This window comes from Pinus tabuliformis, chromosome 5_2, assembly GCF_031772625.1.
Source record: "Pinus tabuliformis cultivar Carrire ecotype Pingquan chromosome 5_2, CPIR1, whole genome shotgun sequence".
Taxonomy (NCBI): domain Eukaryota; kingdom Viridiplantae; phylum Streptophyta; class Pinopsida; order Pinales; family Pinaceae; genus Pinus; species Pinus tabuliformis.
The window spans coordinates 266,338,113-266,362,755 of NC_142306.1; the positions used below are offsets into that span (position 1 = coordinate 266,338,113).

The 24,643-nt window shown below is 37.9% G+C and overlaps 2 protein-coding genes across 4 annotated transcripts in view; both read right to left on the reverse strand.

Annotated features, from left to right (window-relative positions):
- The window catches only part of LOC149158534 (vacuolar-sorting receptor 4-like), a 121,474-nt gene that overhangs the window by 6,885 nt on the left and 89,946 nt on the right, over nt 1–24,643 (reverse strand). Inside the window, exons 8-13 of one of the 3 annotated variants that reach the window (XM_089436252.1) lie at nt 17,469–17,551; nt 17,295–17,361; nt 17,069–17,197; nt 16,861–16,970; nt 16,615–16,720; nt 15,990–16,240 (exon numbers count right to left, since the gene is read on the reverse strand). In XM_089436252.1, coding sequence (XP_089292378.1) covers nt 16,622–16,720; nt 16,861–16,970; nt 17,069–17,197; nt 17,295–17,361; nt 17,469–17,551 — 488 coding nt within the window. In that variant the 3' untranslated portion in view covers nt 15,990–16,240; nt 16,615–16,621. Of the gene's footprint in view, nt 1–15,989; nt 16,487–16,614; nt 16,721–16,860; nt 16,971–17,068; nt 17,198–17,294; nt 17,362–17,468; nt 17,552–24,643 lie in introns of those variants that run through there. The other 2 variants (XM_089436254.1, XM_089436255.1) reach the window with 2 other exon arrangements.
- LOC149158535 (uncharacterized) lies at nt 9,116–11,712 on the reverse strand. The gene is made up of 2 exons (XM_089434026.1): nt 11,634–11,712; nt 9,116–11,549 (listed from the first exon to the last, which is right to left on the reverse strand). The coding sequence occupies exons 1-2, from the start codon at nt 11,710–11,712 to the stop codon at nt 10,273–10,275; spliced, it is 1,356 nt and encodes a 451-aa protein (XP_089290152.1). The 3' UTR covers nt 9,116–10,272.

The following is a 24,643-nucleotide window of genomic DNA, read 5'->3' on the forward strand; positions in this document are numbered from 1 at the left end:
TCACAATGCTCTGCTGCTGCCCTCACCGAATGCCTTCATATTACTACTACCATTTCTTCTCATGTTAAACTTTGCTTTATATGCCATTTGGTAAGCAATATTAGGTAATTGGCCTTGACATTTCAAGGTTTTTTTTAGAAATAAAGGGTACTGAACTAAAGGGATGACATCCAGCTCATTAGCAGCAGTTGCAACTAAGCCCAAAGAGAACGATTTCAGTACATCCTCATCCTCATGCTCTAAAGGCACAACATCTGCCTCATTAGCAGCAGCCTCACCTTAGACTGCCTCACCGAACATCAGTACAGCCCAATCCTGCATGATCTAATTGACTAGATTAAGTTTATAATAATTCACAGTTCACATGATCTTCAAATTACAGGAATGACCCTTTACAGCTTGTCTGTGTGGGTCGTGGATTCCTCTAACAACAGTCTTTCCAGTTTTGATAACAGACCTATTGGACTGGTCTCTTTGACTTCTAAGCATTTTTTGGTTCTTTGTTTTTTGAATGATCGAGTAATAGCTAGAGCTTCAACCAGGTCGGTACTAATATCTTTGACTATGATCATACAATATCATAAAACAGAGGAAACTATCGAACTGTTTTATTTATTGATGGTACTGTATATCCATATATATGGTATTTTTTTAGTATGATCAATGGTAACAATACATAGCTATCTACCAATCAATATCACGTGGGTAAATTTGCAGATTACTTTCAGTCACTTTATAGACATCGTTTTCGGTAAACTGTTATATTTTTCCCATGAATAGATGTTCAATGCAGAATTTTCAAATTCATCAGGGGCTTGATGTTTGGATGAGTTTAGATGTTGGACTTCAAAACACTAGAGCGTCTGTCTCACCTTGGGAAGTTCTTCATATAATTGAGAAATTCTATTTATAGGGGTTGATATTATCATTGTGTTGTTGGGCTAAAGTGCTCTTTCCTGAGACCTTGAGAAGGGTTGCTCATTTATTTTTTATTATGGAGCCTCGTTTATGGTAAACCGTAAAAGATCCCAATGTTGAACCCTTCAGGTTAGCCAATGGTAAAAGGCTCTCAAGGAGTACTTTAGAGATACAGAACTGCTCCTGCCACCACAACATTACTAGATTTTGTAGCTTCCAATAGTATAGGTTTGTCCACATGGAAAGTAGATCCCGTTTGTGCAAGCAAATACCCATCTTCTGTGGCTAGATACATATCAATACCTTGAAGGTCAAATTGCATTATGATGTTTGTTAAACTACTCAATAGCACTCCTAAATCCACAACACCAGAAGGAGTTGCATTAGATGAATCTTTAACAGAAGCCAATGACAGGAATAAGAGTTCTCTAGACTGATCAAATGTCAAGCCCCAAGTAGTGAATCCATGCTCACTTTAGATTGCATCTTGAAACCATTTTGTTTCCCAGAAAGCATATGCACTTGTTGGAATTGCCTCTCCTAATGGTCATCCTGTGCTAAAAGTAGTTGACTGATGATACCAGAGATATCCTTGACTCCTTTAACCTGAATCTCTCCCTTTCCCTTATGACTTTTAGGGGCATTAATCAACCATGGGCTGAAGAGTGACTCACAAGACATAAATGATGCCACCGTGATCTAAACAGATGCAGAGGACCTTAAATGGGCTACAAGATTACAACTGGGATATTGTCAACATCAGCAGGAGTCAAGGACTTGGAATAACACCAAAACCAAGTACAACATTTATATTTATCTGCAACGTGAAATAAGATATTCCCAGTTATTTGGGCGAGTGAAACAATAAACCAATGAATCTGCAGTTACCATGCCCCGCATCCAAAGTTCTCTATCCACAATGCACACATGGCTTTTACTAAATATTCTCTTGTTACTATTTCTTGTTACAGCAGTTCTGCTTTTGATATATGATTTCAGATCTCTTCAAAAAGTTCTCTTAAAACATTAAAACTGCTAAATGGTTTGATCAAAAGACAGTTTCAGGTTTTGATTATAGAAATGATCTGAGTTGTGATTTTTGACTTGCAAGTTACTTTCAATTAGAAACACCAACAGATGGTTTGTGACACTGATGGTAGCATCTGTGATTCTCCAAAGGCTCTGGGTTAGTTCAAGCCCTCAACAGGAAAATAGATTAACATTATTGCCTTGAGCTGTAAGAAATGTAAGCAACTTGCGAACTTAACGTTTTATTTAAAAGTTACCTGTAATATGTCAAAACGACTGCTAGAATCCAAGTAAGAAAACAAGCTGCAATTTTACCTTTAAAATGGTTAATTCAACTTATTTTGACGTTTTAAGTAAGTTTGAAATCATACTAGGTCTTCCCAATCAAATATTGTATGTCCATTTGTGTCAATTATGTTCAGGATTTCAGAGAAAAGATTGCCTATATTTTGATTAAAGTCGCAGCATATTTTTGGCAATATCATGATTGTTTATGAATCTCACAGGACAGATTTATCGTGATTGTTTTGTGAACTCACTAAATGGTTGCATTGAATCCTATGCCACTGCTTTTAGGAGTTTGATGATTGTGCTTTGATGATTGCAGTGTTGCACAGCTTTGTGTATGAATTGTTATGAAAATTATGCATTAATAGAAACAAAAAGATCCATACCTGTAAGATTCCAAACAAGGAAAATACCCAATTGACCACAAATTTCTGAGTTTTTTCAGTGAATATTTCAGCTAGAAATTTTGTCAAACATGTCACATGCAAACTGCTGTAGGTGTATCTTTTAATTTTGTTTGCTGGACAATGTGTTCTCTACTTCATTTGAACCCACAAATTTACCAAAACACATCTATATTTTTTATGACAGCTCAGAAATTTATAAATACTGGTACATTGATTTCATCACAACGAAAATAGCCATAACAGTCCCTTTATTTCATTACTGTGCAAATACAATTGGAAAAACAATGGACTAGAGGAACCTGGTAATGTAGCTTCAACAAAGATGCCTCCAACTTATCAGTTCCTTTCAGGGAAAACAACAATACGCATCAGCCTTTGGCCATGTCCAGCACTGGTATTCACTCTAAAACTCATCCCAGTCATATGTAAATTGCACCAACAGCTTCCACGTTCAATCAGCAAGCAAGATGGGCTGATATTCAACTCGATTTGGTCTCTAGTCTTGGTCCATACACATCCTTGCACAAATTTCAGCTACAGAACGTCTCTCCAAGCCCCCAGAACTTCTCTCAGTTTCACCGTAACTCTGGCAATTGTTGACAGCCCTGAAATATGCTTAACTATACATGTCAGCCCCTGAAGCACATCGTTTCAGCATTCAATAATGGGGACACTGCTCAGAAATTACAAGCTGGTCTAGAAATGGCTACACAGGTTCACCTTGCACAAGGGTCTTTGACATCAGCAATCCTCTTCAACTATGCCTTGAGATGGTACACAGTCTCCTAAATGAGGTTACAGCAGTGAGGAATAATCCTTTGATTGTCTCTATAATGCTCCAGAATTCGTGGCTATGCTCAGAAGGGAGATGCAGCCTCTTAAGAAATGATTTGATGCCCCAAACATGTGACACGGCCTGCCTGTAGCTTTGCAGTACCTCCTACAGCGCATAAGCACCCTCCTCTAAATAATATGCAGCCCAGAATTTAATCGATAGGCCTGTTTAAGCTTCTGAGTATGCTCCACGGCCATTATCCTCAGTTTATCAACCAATATGCAGTCCCAAGCAACCAGGGAACTCATCCATGCAATAAAACAAGGGATAGTTGTGAGTCGTGACTGGGTGCTCGAGTTGTTAAAATTTGGGTACCAGAGGACAAGTGGTTCCCTAAGGCTTTGATCTTTGGCCTAGGGAAAAGTGTCCAAATTTATTTGTACTTTTCTCCTAAAGTGACTTTATAAGTGGTAAATTCAATTTAATTTAAAAGTGACTTTATAAGTGGTAAAGTCAATTTAATCTAAAAGTGATTTTATAAGTGGTAAAGTTACATTCTAATTTAAAGGTGACTTTATTAAAGTCAAAGAAGAATTAGAAAGTGAAAAAGTGACTATGGAAATAAAAGGCTATGTGGGTCTTTATTTAAGTGGGTGAGTTAAAAAATAAAAGTGAGAATTAAATGCACATTTATTCTCATCCCTAGATCGAAATGAATCTCAGCCATTAAATCTTAGGGTAACCCAAAAGGTCATTTAGAGAGTAAAAGGAAAAGAGAAGAAAAAAAAAAATCAATTCATTCTTTCATGAGCATTTGAGAGAGAGAAAAGAGAGCAAGGAGAAAATTTCTTAGCAGTGAAGAAGTGAAAGAGAGTAGCAATAAGACATTTCAGCAAATCTGGGCAGCAGCGTTTATTGGCACACATCCCAAGGCAAAACTGTACAGCAAGAGAAAGGCATAGAAATCAAGGAAGGACAGCAACAAGGGCATGAATTTTGAGGCAAGTTTTTGGGCACGAATTTCGAGATAGGTTTGGGCACGAATTTCGAGGCAGACATATTGTTGAAATCTGTACAATCCGTACAATCCATAGAGCAGGTTTCGGGCACGATTTTCAAGGCAAGCCGTATAGCATTTAACGTTGTTTTATTGTTGGAAAAAAAATTCTATTTTGGCAGTTTGCTGATTGGCACGATTTTCAAAGCAAGTTCAACCACAAAAATCGAGAAAAGTTGTAATTTGTGGTTGCTAGAATTATTTATTGTGTATTTTAGTCTTTGTAAAAGCATTTTCAGAAATAAAGAAAAGCTATCAAACTGGTTTTCCCCAAGAGTTGTAAGGGGGTATTTCCAGGGTCACATTGACCAAAAATTCACTGTGTTATTTTCTGTGTGGCTGTCATTATTTTGCTGTGTTTTATTTCTGCAATTTCAGCAATTGTGAAATCTCTAAATTTGTGTTTTCAAAAAATATTGTCATTTCCAGATTTTGGAATTTTTATCATGCTTGGATTTAAAACTAAATGCATGGAGTGATAAGGAAAACTGATAACCGAAGTGGTGGTTGAATTTCTTCACGAGTTGCCTTTCACAAGATGTGAATTGAGCTACTGATGCCCTCTATCTCAGTTTTTCTTGCAAATTTTGTTCTCCATTGAAGCTCTACGGTGAAATCTGACTGATTTCACTCTTAGACTAGTGGGTATCATTGCAACACCGAAGTCTGCTATGGCAGCTAGGGCTCCAAAGCCCTCAGCTTCCTCTTCCAACTCTCTCCAAGAGTTCTCTCTTCAAACTCACACAATGTCCGAATGAATTAGAGTCTCCTCAATTCTCTTCTTTAATGAGTTTAGGATTGTCTTTTCATCTTTGCCTTCCCTTTTGTCTTTTCATCTTCACCTTCCCTTTTCTCTCTTTATTATTTTTTTTTTCTTTTTATTAAATTCACTTTTATAAAGTCACTTTATGATACTCCACTTTATAAAGTTAAAGTGACATCCAACTTGCCTAGGAAATATCATCCTTTCTCCTTCTTTAATAAAGTCTCCTTAGGCAAATTTAAGTCCCCTTGTTAATTATTTCCAAAATTGCAGAACTCCCAAGTGATTTTGCATGCACAAAATTTGGGAACATTACAGTCCTCCCCGCCAAAAATTGTTTGTCCTCAAGCAATTGGAACTGTATTCCCGGATCCCACACATACCTGGGAAACTCTAGTTGTAAATGATCCAGAATCTGCATATCTATGCCAGGATCCCAAATCCACCTGTTGAATGCCTTCGTACAATTGAACCCCATCTGCTCAGTAATTTCTTGTATTGATGAACCCACTCTGCCTGCTGGAGTAGTTGTTCTATCAACCTTCATGGAAGTATCTGCAAACAGAAGGCTGGCCAGTTTCAAATGGCCCTTTTGTTCAACCATCAGCATGTTAGGCGAAACACCCCTGTTACCTTCTGCATCTCTCTAGTTTTTTTATGATGCTATGCTCAATGGTGTCTTTGATCTTTAAATCTTTAGCGCTTTGAGTGATGTAACCAATATCTCCATGGTTCCTATGTTCAAATTCCTTGTTTTCATCTGTCAGTGAAGTGTCAACTCCTTGATGCACCAAAGAATTGGTCTTTTTCAAGTTTCAAACGATTGTGCCTATCAAGAATACTAATTACCAAAGCACTGCCTTGAGTTTCCTTTTTCACCAGAGTCTATTGACGCTAGCCGAATCAAAACATGGTTTTGAGGCCATGTGTTCAAGTACCGTGCAAACTATCTTTTTAAGCCGGCAGAAACGATGGCCAAGGCACCCAACAATGATCTTTCCAAATGTTCCATCTCATCTTGTTGTATCCATCCAGTTCGTAATGCCGCTATGCAATCCATCATTTTATGGTATGTGTTTCCTCCAGTGTTGCGAACATCACGATCGGAATTAAATTGGTGAGGGTCCAAAATCGGAAATTGGGAAAAATAGGCAAATACAAAAATATTCAATTTTTTTAATATCTAAAGCATCCACAACATAAAATAAATGCATTGACACATAAATATGATAAAATAGCTAATATATAAGATGTGTAATATCATTTCTAGTGCTACATCACACATAAGAGTGAATAATGTCCTGAATACTAAGACCTGAGTCCCAACTCAGCCTCAAAATATCAACAAAAAATATAATAATGTATCTCATATCATGAGTCATAATGTCATATACAATGAAATGAACCAAATAATTAATACTATTGATTTGCTCTACCCTTCTTGCAAGAAAATGCAACAACTTTCCCTCTAGATGTAGATGGTGGTGGAGTTGGCAGTGGACTATGTTGTGCTCTAGCAGTTGAAGAACTAGGAGCTATAGGAGGTAGACCACGTCCTCTACTGGTGACAGGGGTAGCCTAGGTAGGTGATGTCACCTGCTCCTCTTGTTTCTCCTCCTCCTCCTCTTCCTCCTCCTCTACCCCCTCCACTACCTCCTGCTCTAACCAATCAATGGTCGACTCCATGATAGGCCTGTTGGCCTCAACCCTCCATGCAGCAGTGGTGTCAATCCCATCCAATGAGATGGCCTCCACATCATGTGTCCTCTCAAGTTGCCTCACCCATAATCAAAGATTATAGTAGACGCAGACCATGTCATTAAGTCGTTGGGACTCCAACCTGTACAAGGGTCATAAATTAATAAATTATAAATAATAAAATAATAATAAAAAAAAAATATTATTTAATGAATTCAAAAAAGTAATTGGAAATTTAAAATATTTTAACCTGTTGCGCTTCTTGGTGTGTATTTTTCAAATACACTCCAGTTGCACTCGCATCTCGAGGAGCTACATGTTTGGTTGAGCACTCGAATGGCAAGCCTTTAGAGATTGGGTACTCTGCCACCATAGCTTTTCCACCATGCATCTACAACAAATAAGATAAACATAAGAAGAAAAAATAAAATTTGAAAGTTGAAGCAAAGTATAAGTTATGAACTTGAAGAGACAATGAAATTTGAAACAAACTAAAGCTTACCTGGCATTTTAGTCTTCCTATCCACAACAACCATGTCAAAGCTAAATGTGCCACCTGCCATCCTGTGTATCTCCATTTCTTTGGAGATTTCTGCACATTCTGTTGGAGATGGCACCATCCTCTGAACATAAGTGAAGAATCCATCCATGACCTCAACATCAAATAAGAAACCACAGGAGTAAGCAAATGCGGGGTTCAAGTAGATCCCTACAGCATGAATTAGACGATGGAGTGTATTGTTCCGTCACTCATCAATCACTTCCCATAAGAGTTGTTGTTTCTCAAACCCGCCGTCCCCTTATCATCATAGTTGGTCTGAATGGATTCTTTGGCCCTATACATGGCCCCATACAAGTAGCCCATTGCGGGCTTGTCTCCATCAACTAATCGAAAAACCTTTACCAAAGGTTCAGTAATGTTGCACACCTCCTACATTCCCACCCAAAAGCTTTCCTAGTATGAAACTAACTTGCATATGGCCTCTCACGTTCTGTTGGAGATGGCACCAACCTCTGAACACAAGTGAAAAATCCATCTATGACCTCAGCATCAAATAAGAAAACACAGGAGTAAGCAAATGCGCGGTTCAGGTAGATCCCTGCAGCATGAATGGGACGATGGAGTGTATTTTTCTCTCGCTCATCAATCACTTCCCATAGGAGTTGTTGTTTCTCAAACCCCTCATCCCCCTTATCATCATAGATGGTCTGAATGGATTCTTTGGCCCTATCCATGGCCTCATACAAGTAGCCCATTGCAGGCTTATCTCCATCAACTAATCGAAGAACCTTTACCAAAAGTTCAGTAATGTTGCACACCTCCTGTAATCCGGCCCAAAAGCTTTCCTAGTATGAAACTAACCTGCATATGGCCTCTCCCTCTGGTTTGTGGTTAAATGCCAAAGCATGCCACTCCTCTGAAAGACGCATTCTCTTCACATCCCACATAGAATTCAAGAGGGATTGAAGAGATATGAAACTAGTGGAAAATTGTGTAATGACGGGGCGCACCAACTCCTTGTTGTTGGTGAATGTTCTCATCAAATGAAGCACAGATGCATGATTATATATAAATTTTGTGATGTTTTTTGATGACTCAACAATATCCTTGACAAAAGGATTTTTCCCCATGTCCTCCAACATCAAATCAATGCAATGTGCAGCACAAGGTGTCCAAAATAAAGTAGGGTGTCTCTCCATAAGCACCTTGCCAGCAACAAGATAATTTGCAGCATTATCCGTTATGACTTGGACAACATGTTGTGGACCCACCTCTAGAATGAATACATCCAACAAATCACATAATAACCATGCATCTTTGATATTTGCAAATGCATCAACAAATTTCATAAACATTGTCCCCTTGAGACAATTAACCAAGAAGTTAATAAGGTTTCTACCCTTTTGATCGGTCCAACCATCTGACTCCTCCAATCTCTTAGTGTTGTCAACCCTTTCATTTTGAAGAATGCACCCTCTGAAGTCATCATAAGAAGGGACTTTGTACCTTGGGCCAACAATAGCAATAGCATCAACCGTGAGATGGAAAAATGGATTGTTCCTTGCAACGCTGAAAGGAATATCACTCCAAAGAAGAAACTTGCCCAACAACTTGTCAGCTTCTTCTTTCTCCCTTTTTTTAATAACTGAAGAGATAGATGGTTGTGAACCAGGTGTGGTTCTAGGAACAAAAAATGATGAGGCAGCTACAGGGTTGGTTGTAGATGTTGATGCTGAAGTAGAACCAATACCACTCTCATGTTCACCTCCCAATCCTAACACTCTAATCACTGCTAGTTGACTCTTCAGAGCTGACTTGGACAATTTCTTCCCATTATCTGAGGGCTCTTCGAATGGTTCCTGGATTTGTATTTGTGGAAGGCCCTACCTCATGTCCAGGAATTTGTGGAAGATGATACTTCAATCTATATACCCCCCTTGTCATATGATGTCCACATAACTTGCAAGTCAAATTTGATTTGTCAAACCTTCCATCAGGTTCACCAAATTCCCACAAAGGGTCTAACTTCCTTGGCATGTTTGTAACTTTGTTGAACTCTTGAGTTTTAATGTAAGATGAAGTTTGAAGTTAGACCTAGGGCACAAGAAAAATTGCAAGTTGAAAAAATAAAATTAAATTTTACATACAACATATTGATTTTTTTACAAAAAAACCCTCAACTCAATGCAACAATAATGGGAAAAATACACATTCAAACCCAAGCAAAAATGATAGAAAAAAACTAGGGCACAAGAAGAAATTAAACTAATAAACCTAACAATCAAGTTTTTGCATTTTTGACCAAAATAAACCCACTCCACTATATGTAACAAAAATGAAAAAAAAAACACAATCAAATCCAATCAAAAGTCATGGAAAATAAATGGGTGATAGAAACCCAAGGAAAATCAAGGAAAAAGCAAAAACAAAATAGACAAATTTGATGCCCATACTTGAAAACCACGCTTTGTTGAAGAAAATTGGTCCAAACTTGAATTTTTTTGCTTGGGATGCTAAATTCCTTCACTTTTCTCCTCTCTTGCCCTTGTAGATAAGTTCACCTCCTTAGCCCTCACTCTTGCCCTTTGTCTGAAAAAAATGAGGAAAAAACCACAAAATCGTTTTTCTAACTCGTTGTCCCGTGGCCCCGCGACTTTCACCCGTTGGATCGTGATTTTTTGAGATAAGATAACAAAAAATAAATAAATAAAAAATTCACCGATTTTTTCAAAAAATCACGATTTAATCGTGATGTTCGCAACACTAGTTTCCTCTTAATACAATTACTGCAAAAATGTTCCTGCCTTTCATAGCACCCAATAGTGAGGTTGAACTTTAAACAACTATCACTTCTACTTGTGCTTGCTTCAAAAATATGTTTAAAAGGGAAAGATCTTCACAAAATAACTTTGATTTAGTTCGCCTAGGCATCCTTTGTCGGAAAATTACAATGTCAAGTTGGATATCATGCTCTTCCATCTGGTTAGCAATTATGTCTACCTGGTCCTCTTTTGTTCCTTCTTTCGGTTCTTTGATCAAGCATTGAGCACGTGTAATTAAACAAAGGCGTTTATTTCCTGCACTCTTTCTTCCAAGTTCCTTTATTGGCAAGTCTACTCCAACTACTATGGCATCCAAAAAATCACCTGGAAGCATTCCTCTTGGTAGCATGCTCAAGGCTTCAAGAAGATCTTCATCAGCAGCCTTAAGAGGTCGGAAATTAACCACACTCTCATAGCCACCAACTTCCCTTTGCAGATCATTGTCATCTTCTAGCTCCGACTTAAGACCTGACATTCTTTTACTGTAATTAAGCCCTGTAGGGTGCAATGCTTCATCTGCCATTTTTTCCAAGTCTGCTAAAACATTTAAAGACTTGCTTTGGAAGGCCCTGTGAAAACCCCAGTGAATATACTTACGGTGTTTTTCTTTAGACAGATTTTTGAATTGTATTTCATTGGCAAACTCATCACCTAAGGTTGATTCGTAAAACTCCTGTACCATGCCAACCTCCTTATTCTTGCCTCGATCAAACACAGTGGCTGTCCAAATTCCTTTCTGCCTCTCTTCTGCTGCATATGATAGAAGTGGTTCATTTGTAAATAAAAGAATATGATCCATGAGGCTTCCCATGATACGTTGAGGCCCAATATTATAGACATCAGTAGACAGTAATTTATTTACTGCTAGGCCAATTCTGCCACTGTCTATCTTTCCAATTCTGCTCATGTCACCACCAACATTACAAGAATTGGAAAAAGCCTCTTTCATAGTTTTGTCCTTCTTTAATCTTTGGGCAAGTGTCCTGTCATTCTGCAGTGGAATAGCAATAATTTCTTCGACAATGATGGAGCAATCTTCAGCATTAGTGCCATCCACATCCCATACATGAACAGATGGTTGACAAACTAAATCAACATTTTCCTGGCGAAATTTGATCTTTTCTGTTTCTCTGTTATTTGTCAAAGAATCATCTATGGGCTTGCATAGTGCTTCATCACCATCTTGAGGATGATCTCTGGGGAGGCCAACTTCATATCCTTCTCCACATTCTTCTGGGTTTGTGGCCACTGATTTATCTTCGAATCTCCAAACTTCCTTTTCCTTTCTTGCTTTATTTGACTGAACGTTCTGTCACTTTTGTGAAAGCTTGACTGTAATTTTCGAATTTTTTAGTGGGCATTTCTCTTAGTTACCTTTAGCCTTTAATTCCGGTCCTGGAATTTTTCTCCTTGATATCACCCACGGCTGGCCAGAGCCATGATACGTTGTCATAAAATGCCAAAATGGAGGGTTTCCCAAAGGTTGAGCCAAGATTAGGGCTCTGATACCACTGTAAGATTCCAAACAAGAAAACTACCCAATTGACCACAAATTTCTGAGTTTTTTTAGTGAATATTTCAGCTAGAAATTTTGTCAAACATGTCACATGCAAACTGCTGTAGGTGTATCTTTTAAATTTGTTTGCTGGACAATGTGTTCTCTACTTCATATGAACCCACAAATTTACCAAAACACATCAAATGCAAATGCAATTGGTAAAACAATGGACTAGAGGGACCGGGTAATGTAGCTTCAACAAAGATGCCTCCAACTTATCAGTTCCTTTCAGGGAAAACAACCATATCTATCAGCCTTTTATTGGCCATGTCCAGCACTGTTATTCACTCTAAAACTCATCCCAATCATATGTAAATTGCACCAACAGCTTCCACATTCTCAGCAAGCAAGATGGGCTGATATTCAACTCGATTTGGTCTCTAGTCTTGGTCCATACACATCCTTGCACAAATTTCAGCTACAGAACTTCTCTCCAAGCCCCCAGAACTTCTCTCAGTTTCAGTGTAATTCTGGCAATTGTTGACAGCCATGAAATATGCTCAACTATACATGTCAGTCCCTGAAGCACATCGTTTCAGCGTTCAATAATGGTGACACTGCTCAGAAATTACAACTTGGTCTAGAAAAGGCTACACAGGTTCACCTTCCACAAGGGTCTTTGACATCAGCAATCCTCTTCAACTATGCCTTGAGATGGTACACAGTCTCCTAAATGAGGTTACAGCAGTGAGGAATAATCCTTTGATTGTCTCTATAATGCTCCAGAATTCGTGGCTATGCTCAGAAGGGAGATGCAGCCTCTTGAGAAATGATTTGATACCCCAAACATATGACACAGCCTGCCTGTAGCTTTGTATTACCTCCTACAGTGCATACGCTCCCTCCTCTAAATAATATGCAGCCCAGAATTTAATTGATAGCCCTGTTTAAGCTTCTGAGTATGCTCCACAGCCATTATCCTCAGTTTCACAATCAATATGCAGTCCCAAGCAACCAGGGAACTCATCCATGCAATAAAATAAGGGATAGTTGTGACTGGGTGCTCGAGTTGCCTTTCAGAAGATGTGAATTGAGCTACTGATGCCCTCTATCTCAGTTTTTCTTGCAAATCTTGTTCTCCATTGAAGCTCTACGGTGAAATCTGACTGATTTCACTCTCAGACTAGGGGGTATCGGCGCAACACCGAAGTCTGCTATGGCAGCTAGCGCTCCAAAGCCTTCAGCTTCCTCTTCCAACTCTGTCCAGGAGTTCTCTCTTCAAACTCACACAATGTCCAAATGAATTAGAGTCTCCTCAATTCTTTTCTTTAACGAGTTTAGGATTGTCTTTTCATCTTTGCCTTCCCTTTTGTCTTTTCATCTTCACCTTCCCTTTTCTCTCTTTATTATTTTTTTTCTTTTTATTAAATTCACTTTTATAAAGTCACTTTATGATACTCCACTTTATAAAGTTAAAGTGACATCCAACTTGCCTAGGAAATATCATCCTTTCTCCTTCTTTAATAAAGTCTCCTTAGGCAAATTTAAGTCCCCTTGTTAATTATTTCCAAAATTGCAGAACTCCTAAGTGATTTTGCACACACAAAATTTGGGAACATTACAATACCTATGTGTTTATTGAAACCTCAATGAACCTCAAAGATCCATGCTATTGGGTTTGTTTAGAATTTTGCAGATGCCCAACCTATAGAGATGGATCCACATGTATGGTTCAGTAGCATATAGTAATAGAAATTGATGCCATTCTAGTGGGCTTCTTCTTGGTTACTCAAATATGAAATCTGCAAAGTTGCTTTACTGTTAAGAAATTATATATCTCTATGAGGCAATTATTCATTAAATAATCTTGTTCCTCACTGATTTTTGTACTTTTAAGTTGGTGTTATGACATTGCTCTTAGAATGAGTTTGCTGATTGTGCTTTGAAGTTTGCAAGAAATCCATTTTCAAGTTCAAAACTCGAGAATACAAATATGGTTCTTATCTTTCTCAGGATATATATTTCTTACACATAGATGAAAAAGGAAGCCATGCTGAAATTGACATCCTATTGTATTTGATCCCTGATTTCACTACTGTTGTGCACACGTGCATTCAATGTTGATGTATGATTCTATTTTTTCTATGGATCAAAGCTTAAAAAGTATTGTGACTACACTGTTGTCAATGATCAAAGCTCCTAGACACTAACCATTAGCCTAAGAATGCAAACTCACCTCTTAAATCTCTTTATAAAGGACTGAGTTTATTTGTATAGACAATTTTTAATAATAATATAAATTAGTCCTTTATGACAGTTGGTTCCACTGTTGCTAGGATGTGGCCTCTAATCTGGCACACTCTGCAGGTCCATGCTCTGATTCCCATGGAGCTAAGTCACATGACACAAGGGAACGTTACACAGAGGACTTGGAAATATGAGTATCTCTGCAGTGATGTTAAGCATTCATTTCAGTCTAGTTCTCTTGGTCCAGGCTTCTAGGTGCAGAGATACAAGTTTCAGGCTTTCACTGTCGAAATGAAGCCTTTTCGAGAGGTGAGTCAGAGTGCTATTCGGATCTGCAGTCGGTTTATTACTAGGATAATATTCCAGGCTTTGAATATCAAGGAGGCGCAATGGTGCCTATGTACTAGAACTGTAACTGAAAGGGGAATGGATGTCTAACTAAAAGGAGTCTCAAAAACTAAACACTCCACTACAGGTTATTAATGTGCTGCTGAAAGTAATTAAGTAGGCTGACCAAACAAAGGTGAGTGTTTCATCCCTGACCAACTCACTCAACCACCCGCTCCTCGCTTAAGGCAGGGACCAGCTGCCATACAGCCAATCTTGGTTTTTATATTTTCTGAAGTGCATGGATTAAAGCCCTGCCCGCAGGCCCCTGTCTACTAAAATTAATAGAATCTAAGAAATACATAACTTTAAAAATAAATAAAAATACCTACTTCCAAAATGTTTTCTTTTTGTGTTCAAGCAAATACAAAAAATTAATGTCTAGCGCGAAAAAGAGAAAATTTCACAAATAAATTGGGGATTAACAATTCAAGAAAATTAGCTTCAAACTCATCCAACGTACCACTGTGTGTGTTAGATTCCCCCCACCACCTGCTAACACAAGATGAACGTAAATTAACATGCATAAGAGACGTTCCTAGGATCAAAATCTAAACACGCATTTTCAAAAGAAAAAAAATAAGAACCAAGGAAATTAATGAGGATCTGGTTCAATGACAAACAATTCCAGATTTGACTTTTTGACTGTCCCTAAGTCAAAGCTAGCCGTTATTCTAGATAGCTGTTGGAGGCCCTGCTCATACTATTTAACACGCAAAGCTGGATCTGTTTCTTCAACTTGTCCTGACGATGAGCCACACTTGCTGGCTCGAAACGCGTCGACAAAAGTCTTTCATTATGTGAATTACGCCGAAGCTCTTCTTATAACTATTATGGATCACAGAAGTCTCAATTCAACAATTCCAGATTTATATACTGTGGCACGGAGGGTGGAAGAAGTGAGGAAACAGAATACAGTTCAGCAAAGATAAACAAACTGCTGGTTTACTTCTTCAAGGGAAGAATCAAATGAATTGAAACATACGAAGATATAATAGCTTTAAAGGGAGTCTGCTAGTGTCTGAAAATTGCTTTGTATTATGCTAATCCGACATGCTAGTATGTTGAGCGCAACAGAATTATCCCATCATTGATGACAATAAAAACAAGTTTATTACCCAGTAATTGAAAAGAGAGAATCAACCTAATAATTTAGAACATGATCAACAATAAGAAGCCCAGAATCTGTCTAGGGTTCATAGCTCATGTAGTTGGGCAGAGTGTTCGTTCTCCTTCCCACCAGGATAAATTCCCCAAGTGATAGTCTGCAATGTTGTGATAAGACTAGAAGGGTAAATGACCCCTAGGATAGAGGTCCAGTCTGGTGTCCCTCTAGGCACCTCAGCCCTTGCTAAGTCACAAGTTATTGGTAAATCTGGCTTGCAGGCTGTTAGATATACTCTTGAGTTATACTGGCAGTCCATAGGTTTGACCCCGGACCTAGCCTAGATCACTCCATTGAGTTACCATATCCTATGATTAAAAAAAAATAAAAATTAATAAGCCCTGAACCTGAATATCCATAGCAAAATTGCTCATCATTTATATCAACCAAATCAGATATCACTTCCAAATATCTCCATCAAACTTAAATAATCTACTGGAAATAATTCCTTTACTCACTGATTTAAAATATTTTGTATCATTAAATGGTCTTATAAATATATACAGAGCTTATTTAAAAAATCATTCATACATCACACAAACTTCGAAATTTACAAGGATATATCATATACTTGCAAACCTTCCTTTCTACAAATATTTCCACCGAATTCTTGAATGTTGAAATATGCTTTCTATGCAATGGAGTCTGGACCATAGGGGTAAGAACAAAATTTTGATCCAAATGCTGCCACATTGAAGAGCAGAATAAATTAAAATTGTGTGACTACAGAAATACTTAACCAAAAGCATTAGGTATTATAGAGACTACCTCCTTTAGATGTACAACTTAATTATGAAATCCCATTCATAAGTTGGGAGCAAACAACTATAAAATAAAAACTATCAAATAAATTTGCACAAGCAACTGAAGCGGCTCTTTCTAGTAGGCCTGTAACGACTACCCTCCAAGCATAGGTAAGAATAAATAGCTCTGCACAACAATAAACCAGATTTTACCTGCCAACCATCTAATGTAATTTGATGATCCATTAGAAATGCTACTTGCTCATCAACCTAAGAAATTTTCAATGCAACAACCACAGAACAACTTGAACTCACCCTTTCTTCATAATGTATCATCCTGAAGCTGATTAGGAGTCTCTGCTTGGCTGTCCAATGGCATGTACTGTGCCATGATTGCTCTAATTTCTGAGTCCATGTATGACTGCAAGTAGTGAGCCACGGATAACCGTTTTAGATACCATTTCATGGCATTCTCTGATATCTTGAAAATAATTCACGCGAACATGGATCCTCTAACAAAGGGAAGAAATGGAAATTACAACATGCCAACTTCTGACTTACCCTAAGTCTGTATTTATAAACAGCATAAGCTCCAACAGAAGCAGCAACCAAGCCTAATAAAATAACCCATACAGCACCCCACCCAACCTTTGGCACTGTCTCAACCTTACCTGCAAAATCAAGCATGCAATGGAAAACAATTATAGGAATTTCTTGACAGAATATAAGATGGGTCATTATCCAGAAAAGAAACAGGTTATCAACATACTTATACATGTGTCAAGCTCCCTCATGTAGAAGAAAGCATCTCCACAGCTGCACTCATAGCTACCCCATGTATCCTTGCAGCTGCACTCCGAACATTGGCATACGTGTTTTTCTTTGCATTCATCAATGTCTGAAGATAAAATCAGACCCGCATTCATAAGATTGCAACAACCTTTCAATTTGTATTGCAGTGGAGGAAAAGAAAGACGTATGTGAGGCTCATATACCTTCACAATTATTGATGCCATCTCCCTTAAAACCAGGAGGACAGCGGCATCCCTTAGACTCCGTCGGCTGCAAAGGTGATAATGCTTACTTCCAAATTTGTAAGATGTAAACAATGAATTCCTAATCAAGTCTCGTCAAGGAAAGAACGTCATTATGCAACAAAAAGATCTCACCACACAAGCAGAATAGGACTGTCCATCCTTCGTATCCTGCCAGCAACCCCCATTACCAATCTTGCATCGTCCAATTCCAACAGCTATTACAGATAATTTGAGGATATTAGATTGGCCTCAAGGGTAGTTCATATCAATGTCTTCACCACATAAAATAGTAGCTTTGAAAAGAGCAATCCAAACTACAAAACAGTCCAATTTTTATTTAAAAACCAACTGGAATAAAAGACACATATTACATAGAAAAAATGCAAGGAAAACATGTGGGTATCGCACAAATTTTTGTTTACTTAAGTGACCAAATATGGATTTTGGAACAACAGGCCATATATTCCGTAAATTCCTTGGTACTAAGTAATAATAATTATTACCAAGTGGATTAAAACACACACTATACATAGAATCACTGCAAGGAAACCATTTATCATGCAATTTATAACTCACTTTTAAGTGACCAAAGAGGGGTTTTAGAACAACAGTCAGGATTTATGATGGCCAGTTACTTTGTTAATAATGTAATCAAATAAAAGGTGGCATCTATACAATCACTGAAGCCTGTCATAATATTAGACATTACATGTTCTTTGAACACCTACACATTATTGTAGCATCTATGTCATGATATTAGACATTGGATGTTCTTTTGAACACCTACACATTATTGTAGCACAGTGTTGCGGGGGAGCTGGAGAAGAGTGAATTTGAGTCAGCTCAAAAAACTAAACAAGACCAAACCCCATTGTGGAAATATGTTAACAGGCCCGACGCAGGGAAAGGGGGTGGAACCACTAAATTTCATTGCTCCCATTGCAACAATAATTACACAGGTTCATACACCCGTGCCAAAAAACACCTCTGCGGGAAAATGCCATGGGATGGAGATAAACAAATAGGAATCAAAACTTGTATAGGTGTGTCAGCAGCAGATAGAGCCAAATACATAAGGGAAGAGGAGGAAGCCCAATACAAATCTAAAAAATCAAAGGGTTTCTTTGAACCAAGCTCACAATCACATGCACAAAGAACTCCTTCAGGATCCTCCCAAGGCAATGGATATGGAGGCACAGGGTCACCAGTTTTAAGGTGTAGAACCATATCAGATTTCCTTGATGAAGGGTGTAGGAATGATGTGGATTCAAAAGTTTACAGGTTTCTCTATGCATGTGGGATACCATTCAATGTTCTTCGCTCACCTTATTGGCACGAAATGGTTTCTGCCATAAATGATGCCCCTAAAGGATACAAGAGCCCTAGGTATGACAAGGCAAGAACCGTTGGACTTGATCATGAAAAAGCAAAAATATCACATTCTTTGAATAGAATGACAAGTTCTTGGACTGACCATGGGGTGTCCATTGTATCTGATGGATGGACAAATGTAAAAGGCAAGCCATTGATAAATGTTCTTGTTGTGTCTGTTAGTGGTGTCGTCTTTCTTTCAACATATGATTACTCAGACAAGTTCAAGACAGCCATCAACATTGCAGAACCATTACTTGAAACAATTGACCGTATTAGGCCATACAATGTCATCCAAGTCATCGCTGATAATGCTCCTAATTGTAAGGCATCGGGAGCAATTATTGAGGATAAATGCCCCAACATATTTTGGTTTGGGTGTTTGGTTCACACAATGAACCTTTTGATGCATGATATTGTTAAGAACAAAAACGAACAATACAAATGGATTGGTAATTTGTACAAGAAAGGCAAACAAATGATAAAATTTATTACTAATCATAGCAATACTTATGGCCTTTTCTGCAGTCACTCAAGATTGGAGTTGTTGAAGATTGCGGGGACTAGATTTGGTAGCTATTACCTCACCTTCAGGCGCCTTTTGAAGGTAAGAGAGTCATTGGCTAGCATGGTATCAAGTCCACACTGGCAGGTATTAAAGGAAAGGGCTACAAATGCAACTGGCCGGCAAGGTTTTGAATAGGTGGAGGAGGCCGCTCTTGATGGTATGTTTTGGGCACGTGTGAGGCAAGTATTGGATTTCACCAAGCCCATTTATCACATGATTCGATTTGCAGATACAGATAAACCAGTGATTGGTGAGGTGTATGAGCAGATGGATACCATGTTGGGGCAAATAAAAGATATTGTTCATAACAATGATCCCAACTTGTACAAACTAATTCACGATTGTGTGTGTATACGGTGGGATAAACTTAATGTTCCACTACATTGCTTCGCGTATATCCTTACGCCAAAATACTACTCTACATCTTGGTTGGGCCAACCTGCACCAGGGGTTGGAGTTAGGGCCAAACCCCATATAGATGAAGAGGTATCTACAGGATATTTGGAAGCATTAGAAAAGTTGATACCTGACAGGGAGGAATGTGCTAGTGTGCATCTTGAAATAGACAGATACTTTAGTTGCACTGGTTTGTTTGGTACCTTTCATGCAATGGAAGATAGAGACAGATTTGATGCTCTCACGTGGTGGGAATCATATGGCAACCATGGACTTTTGCCAAAATTGGCAAAAAAAGTTCTCTCACAGGTTGTAAATACTTCTTCTACAGAGAGGTGTTGGAGCACCTACAGCTTCATACATAATGTGAAAAGAAACAAACTCAATCAAAACCGGGCAGAAAGCTTGGTTTATGTGCACTACAACTTGAGGTTGTTGAGTCATTACTGTAATCGGGCTTATGAGGATCCAACATATAAAATTTGGGACAACCACCCAGAGGATGATAATTTGGAGGATGGCACTATACATCTTGAAGAACTGGAAACGGAACTTATAAGAGAGGAAGATGAAGCAACAACCATGCCACCTCCACCATCCCATCGCAATGCTCGAGTTCCGAGTCTTGTTCCTTTGTTGTCGCCACCTTCATCTACACCCTCACGTGGAGGGCATGTGCCTTCTAGTTCTGGTTGTCGGTCTGTGCGGGGGACTCCTAGAAGACCACCACAACCTGCTCATACAATAGACACTTCTCGTGGCAAGGGCCACATGTAGTAGTAGATAATAGATCTACAGTTTACTTGTCTTTTCTAGTTTCTATTAGTTTTCATAACTGTTGAGTCTTGACTCTTGACTCTTTCATATCATAATGATATTTTTTGTAAACAATATATGACTGTGACAATTTAAGTTTGAAGTTTGAAGTTGGCAATTATAACTCATTGGTAATGATTCTAAATTATGAATATGATGCTTCGTGAAAGTTGTTTCATTTCATTTCATAATTCATTTTATAACATTTCATTTCATGTTAGATATTATTTCTTGTAATGGTTAAACTTAGCTTACAAGTACAACTTTGGTGATCAATGATGATAAATGTTATATATTGAATTTTCAATTTTGAAAGCTTGAAGTTGAAACTTTAAGATTGATGAATCATGATTCACGACTACGAGACTCAATATGTTGTATGTTACTAACTTGTGGACGTGGTTGATGAAGAATCAAGATTATAACTTCTAGATGATTGATGTTATATGGTTGATGGTTCAATGATCAATCTATGTTTTTTTATGTTTTTTATATCTAATTCATCATTCTACATGTTTTTGTTGACATATATCTATCAAAATATAAAAAATATATATATTATATAAAAATTGCTTTGGGATTCGCTCCCACACCGAGAGCTTTTGAAAATGTCGCTCCCGCTCCCATTTTCGCTTTCGCTCCCGCTCCCAAGTAACACTGTTGTAGCATCTCTAGAACGAAACTTTTTACTACTAACTGATAATATTTATCCTAAGCAAGTTAGGTCGAGTATACTATACCAAATTAGTTTAAAATATTTGGGATCTTAAATCCCAAGGATCCATCACATTCTCTCCCTCAACATGGTTTAGCCTTTAAGCATAGCTGAAGCACAAACCTTGTTACAAGCGTTTTATCAGGTGCACCATAATGGGCCCCACCTTGAGATATTGTGTTTGAATGTCAACTTATTATTTTATTGTATATATCTGAAACTTGAATTTGGTCCTGATTCTCAAATATTCATGTTCCAACTTTAGAGTTCATTTTGACAGTATTATCTTTTAGATAAGATAATGTGGTGTCAAGGAACACACGCATCTGTATTGTAGTATAACCATATGAAGCTAACTTTGAATGGGTTGCCTTTTTAGGACCAGAGCTAATAATTACACACAACCTCAGATAATTCCATATATAACTGGAAAGGGCATACATTTCAAAGTACTAGCTCGAGATGTTGATGTGCCTGTAACCATAGTGTTTGCTTCATATCTTGCCAGTTCAGGTGTAAACTTTATAGCCTATTTCACGTTGGATCACCTCTTGATCCTTCTTGTATGATTGTTTCTTCAAGTAATTGGATGACATTATAATCCTTAGTGCATGTAACCAATAGTTTTCCCTATACTCCTTTATTGATTTTATTTATATTAGAAATAATTTCATAATAGGGGCTTGGTTTTCTGTTGCTCTAATCATTGCCTACCTCTTCGTTTCTAACCTTTGAAGTCCACATACTAGGTTGATGTAATAGCATCTTCCCTCACTCCTATGATAGCTTACTAAAAACGAAGTGGCAAACCCTTTGTTGAGGAGTATGTTCCATGTTAATATGACAACTCTTATTTGGAACAAGTTGGACTAGACTGGTTCACGACTGAGAGGGGCCAAACAGGCTAGTTCGACTAGTTCAATCAGTTCAACCACCTGGTTCAACCAGTTGTCTAGTTTTCATGTGGAATGGCCCTCAAAAACCTTGGTCCCACCAATGCACCATCATGTCCAAAATAAACCCAAAAAAAATTCAAACAAAAAATAGAGAAAAAGGTTTTGCACAAATGCTATATACATTGTATATTCACACAAGTTGAACACCTTAAGCAATGCACTGAAACATAGATCAAGATAGAGTCACCAGTGTGTATGTGGTTAAAAACCATCAAAAAAGGAATATAGTCCATGGCATAAAAGGCAAATCATTAATGCAAATTAATTTACATGAACAACTTCCATTTTCATCAACAAACAATCCTATGTGCCCTTAAAATAGATATCATGGATCAATCCAGTGTTAACCCACAAATCAAGTGTCATTAATCTCGAGGAGATGCTAAACTATCCAATCATTCATGTGTACAACATCATTGTGACCATTGAATTAATAAAACACAAAAGCACACTAAAGACACAATAAAAACACACCTTCACCTAAAAGCACATTAGACCAAATTGGACTTAAACTAGCTCCTAGCATTGAAATATCCTAACATCCCTCCATAAGAACAACATGGGATATGATTGAATGATTTACAAAAGTGACAAAAGGAGGAGGACACATAGAGTCTCTTCCCTATTAATCATAACTTCAACTCCTAACATAGTTTGAAGCTCTAAAAATTTGGCTTTGATGAGAAGCTTCATGAAAATGTGTGGAACTTGATCATCTATGTTGTAGCTTAGTACTTCAATAATTGATTTATAAACTACCATGGATATTCCACTTCAACAATTTGTCACAATAGATCTTATTAAAAATCGTAATTTATGCATGTTTATTCTTTAGATCTCAAATTTGTTATCTCTAGCTTGTGGCTTGAATTAAGAAATAGCTGAAATATGAATATAAAAGAACAAACTCAAAATACACACCATCCACACAAACGAACACAAGATTTATCCTAGGAAACCCAATATGAAACAAGACCCAGCTAAAAGGTGAGGAGGCTTGTACCCTTCATTTTTGGAGGGGTGCATATATTTTTTTCACTTGCATTAATCACCATTGTAAGTCCAAGGTTACAAATCAAAAGCCATGTGAGTCTTTGTATTTAGGTGTCCTAGACTTTGTAATGGTCTTCCATGGCCTGTCCTTTTGGACTAAGTCCTTGGTCTGGATCGGGAGATTGTAGATGGATATCAGGATGACTCAAGGTTTATAGGAGCCTTGGTTAGGTAGGGGTGATCACAAGTGTATGGGCCAATCCGGCCCATGCCAGGCTGCACCTATGTCTTACCGTATGGGTATTTGTGTCATCAAGTCTATATATGGCCTTGGCCTTGGTGCAGAATTCCTCAAACAGTTCTCAACATGGTAGTCTCACAAAATCAGCATTTTCATATTTCCTAAGGCAGTTCATGTTTCCCGATGCATGTGGTACCAAAAATCAAAATGCTTAGCAAAAATTCTAGATGACATGCCACATTGAAATTTTTCCAAAATGTGAAGGCACCATCAAGAAAATGGCAGTCAAAGTTGGGCCAACAATATGTGGAGCTTCCAGGTGGCATAACAGGGGAAAATCTTGACATAATTTGACATGCAATACATCAACAGTGGTCTACAAAATCAGTTGAATAATACCCAGGTGGCAGATTCCCCAAACTCTCTAGGGCGTTGGAGATCACTCTCTAAGCATGATGACATGGCACATATGAGTGAAGCGACTTAGCATAAAGGGGCATGCAATACATCAAAAGTTAGGTAAAAAATTAACCGAACAAACCCAGGTGTCAGAATCCTCAAAATCTCAAGGGCATTGAAGTCTAGCCAAGGTGGCCAAGTCGATCTTCTTAGTAGCCATTAAAGTCAATTCAAGAGAAACATTGGCAGTCAAAACTGGCCGTTTGTGAGTCAAATGGATTGTTGGACCATTGTGTGGACAAAAAGTAGTTGCAAAAGTCAAATCATCTTCTTTTCAAACAAAGAAAGCTTCCATGGACCAAGTCAAATTTCCAAGGACCAAATGACACCAAACTTAGTGGAGCAAACCACTTCAACTAGTTGTTGAAGTCATCAAGTGGGAACATTGAGCATCTTTTGACTACTATTTCTCTTCTAGGGTCAATGCAAGTGGAACATTGGACTTCTAAGAGACAAATGAGCCAAATATAACCCCTTAGTGGACAAATCATTGTAATTTAAAATTATTTTTGTAATTTACTTAGTCTTAAACATGTGGATGACAAGTAGAAAATATTATTTTTGAAAGAGTGGTTGAACTCGCCATTAACTAGTTGTTAGAAAAGAAACTATAAAAGGATACTCTCTCCTCTCTCTCATATTATGCCATAATAAAAAACTCATTTTACAAACCTTTGTGTAAAAGCTTTGTGTGGGTTGGATTTTCCTATATTGTTTTTCCTTAATTTATGTTGTAACAAGGCTTAATATAAAATATTTCCATAATAAGTAAGATCCAACACAAATTGGAGG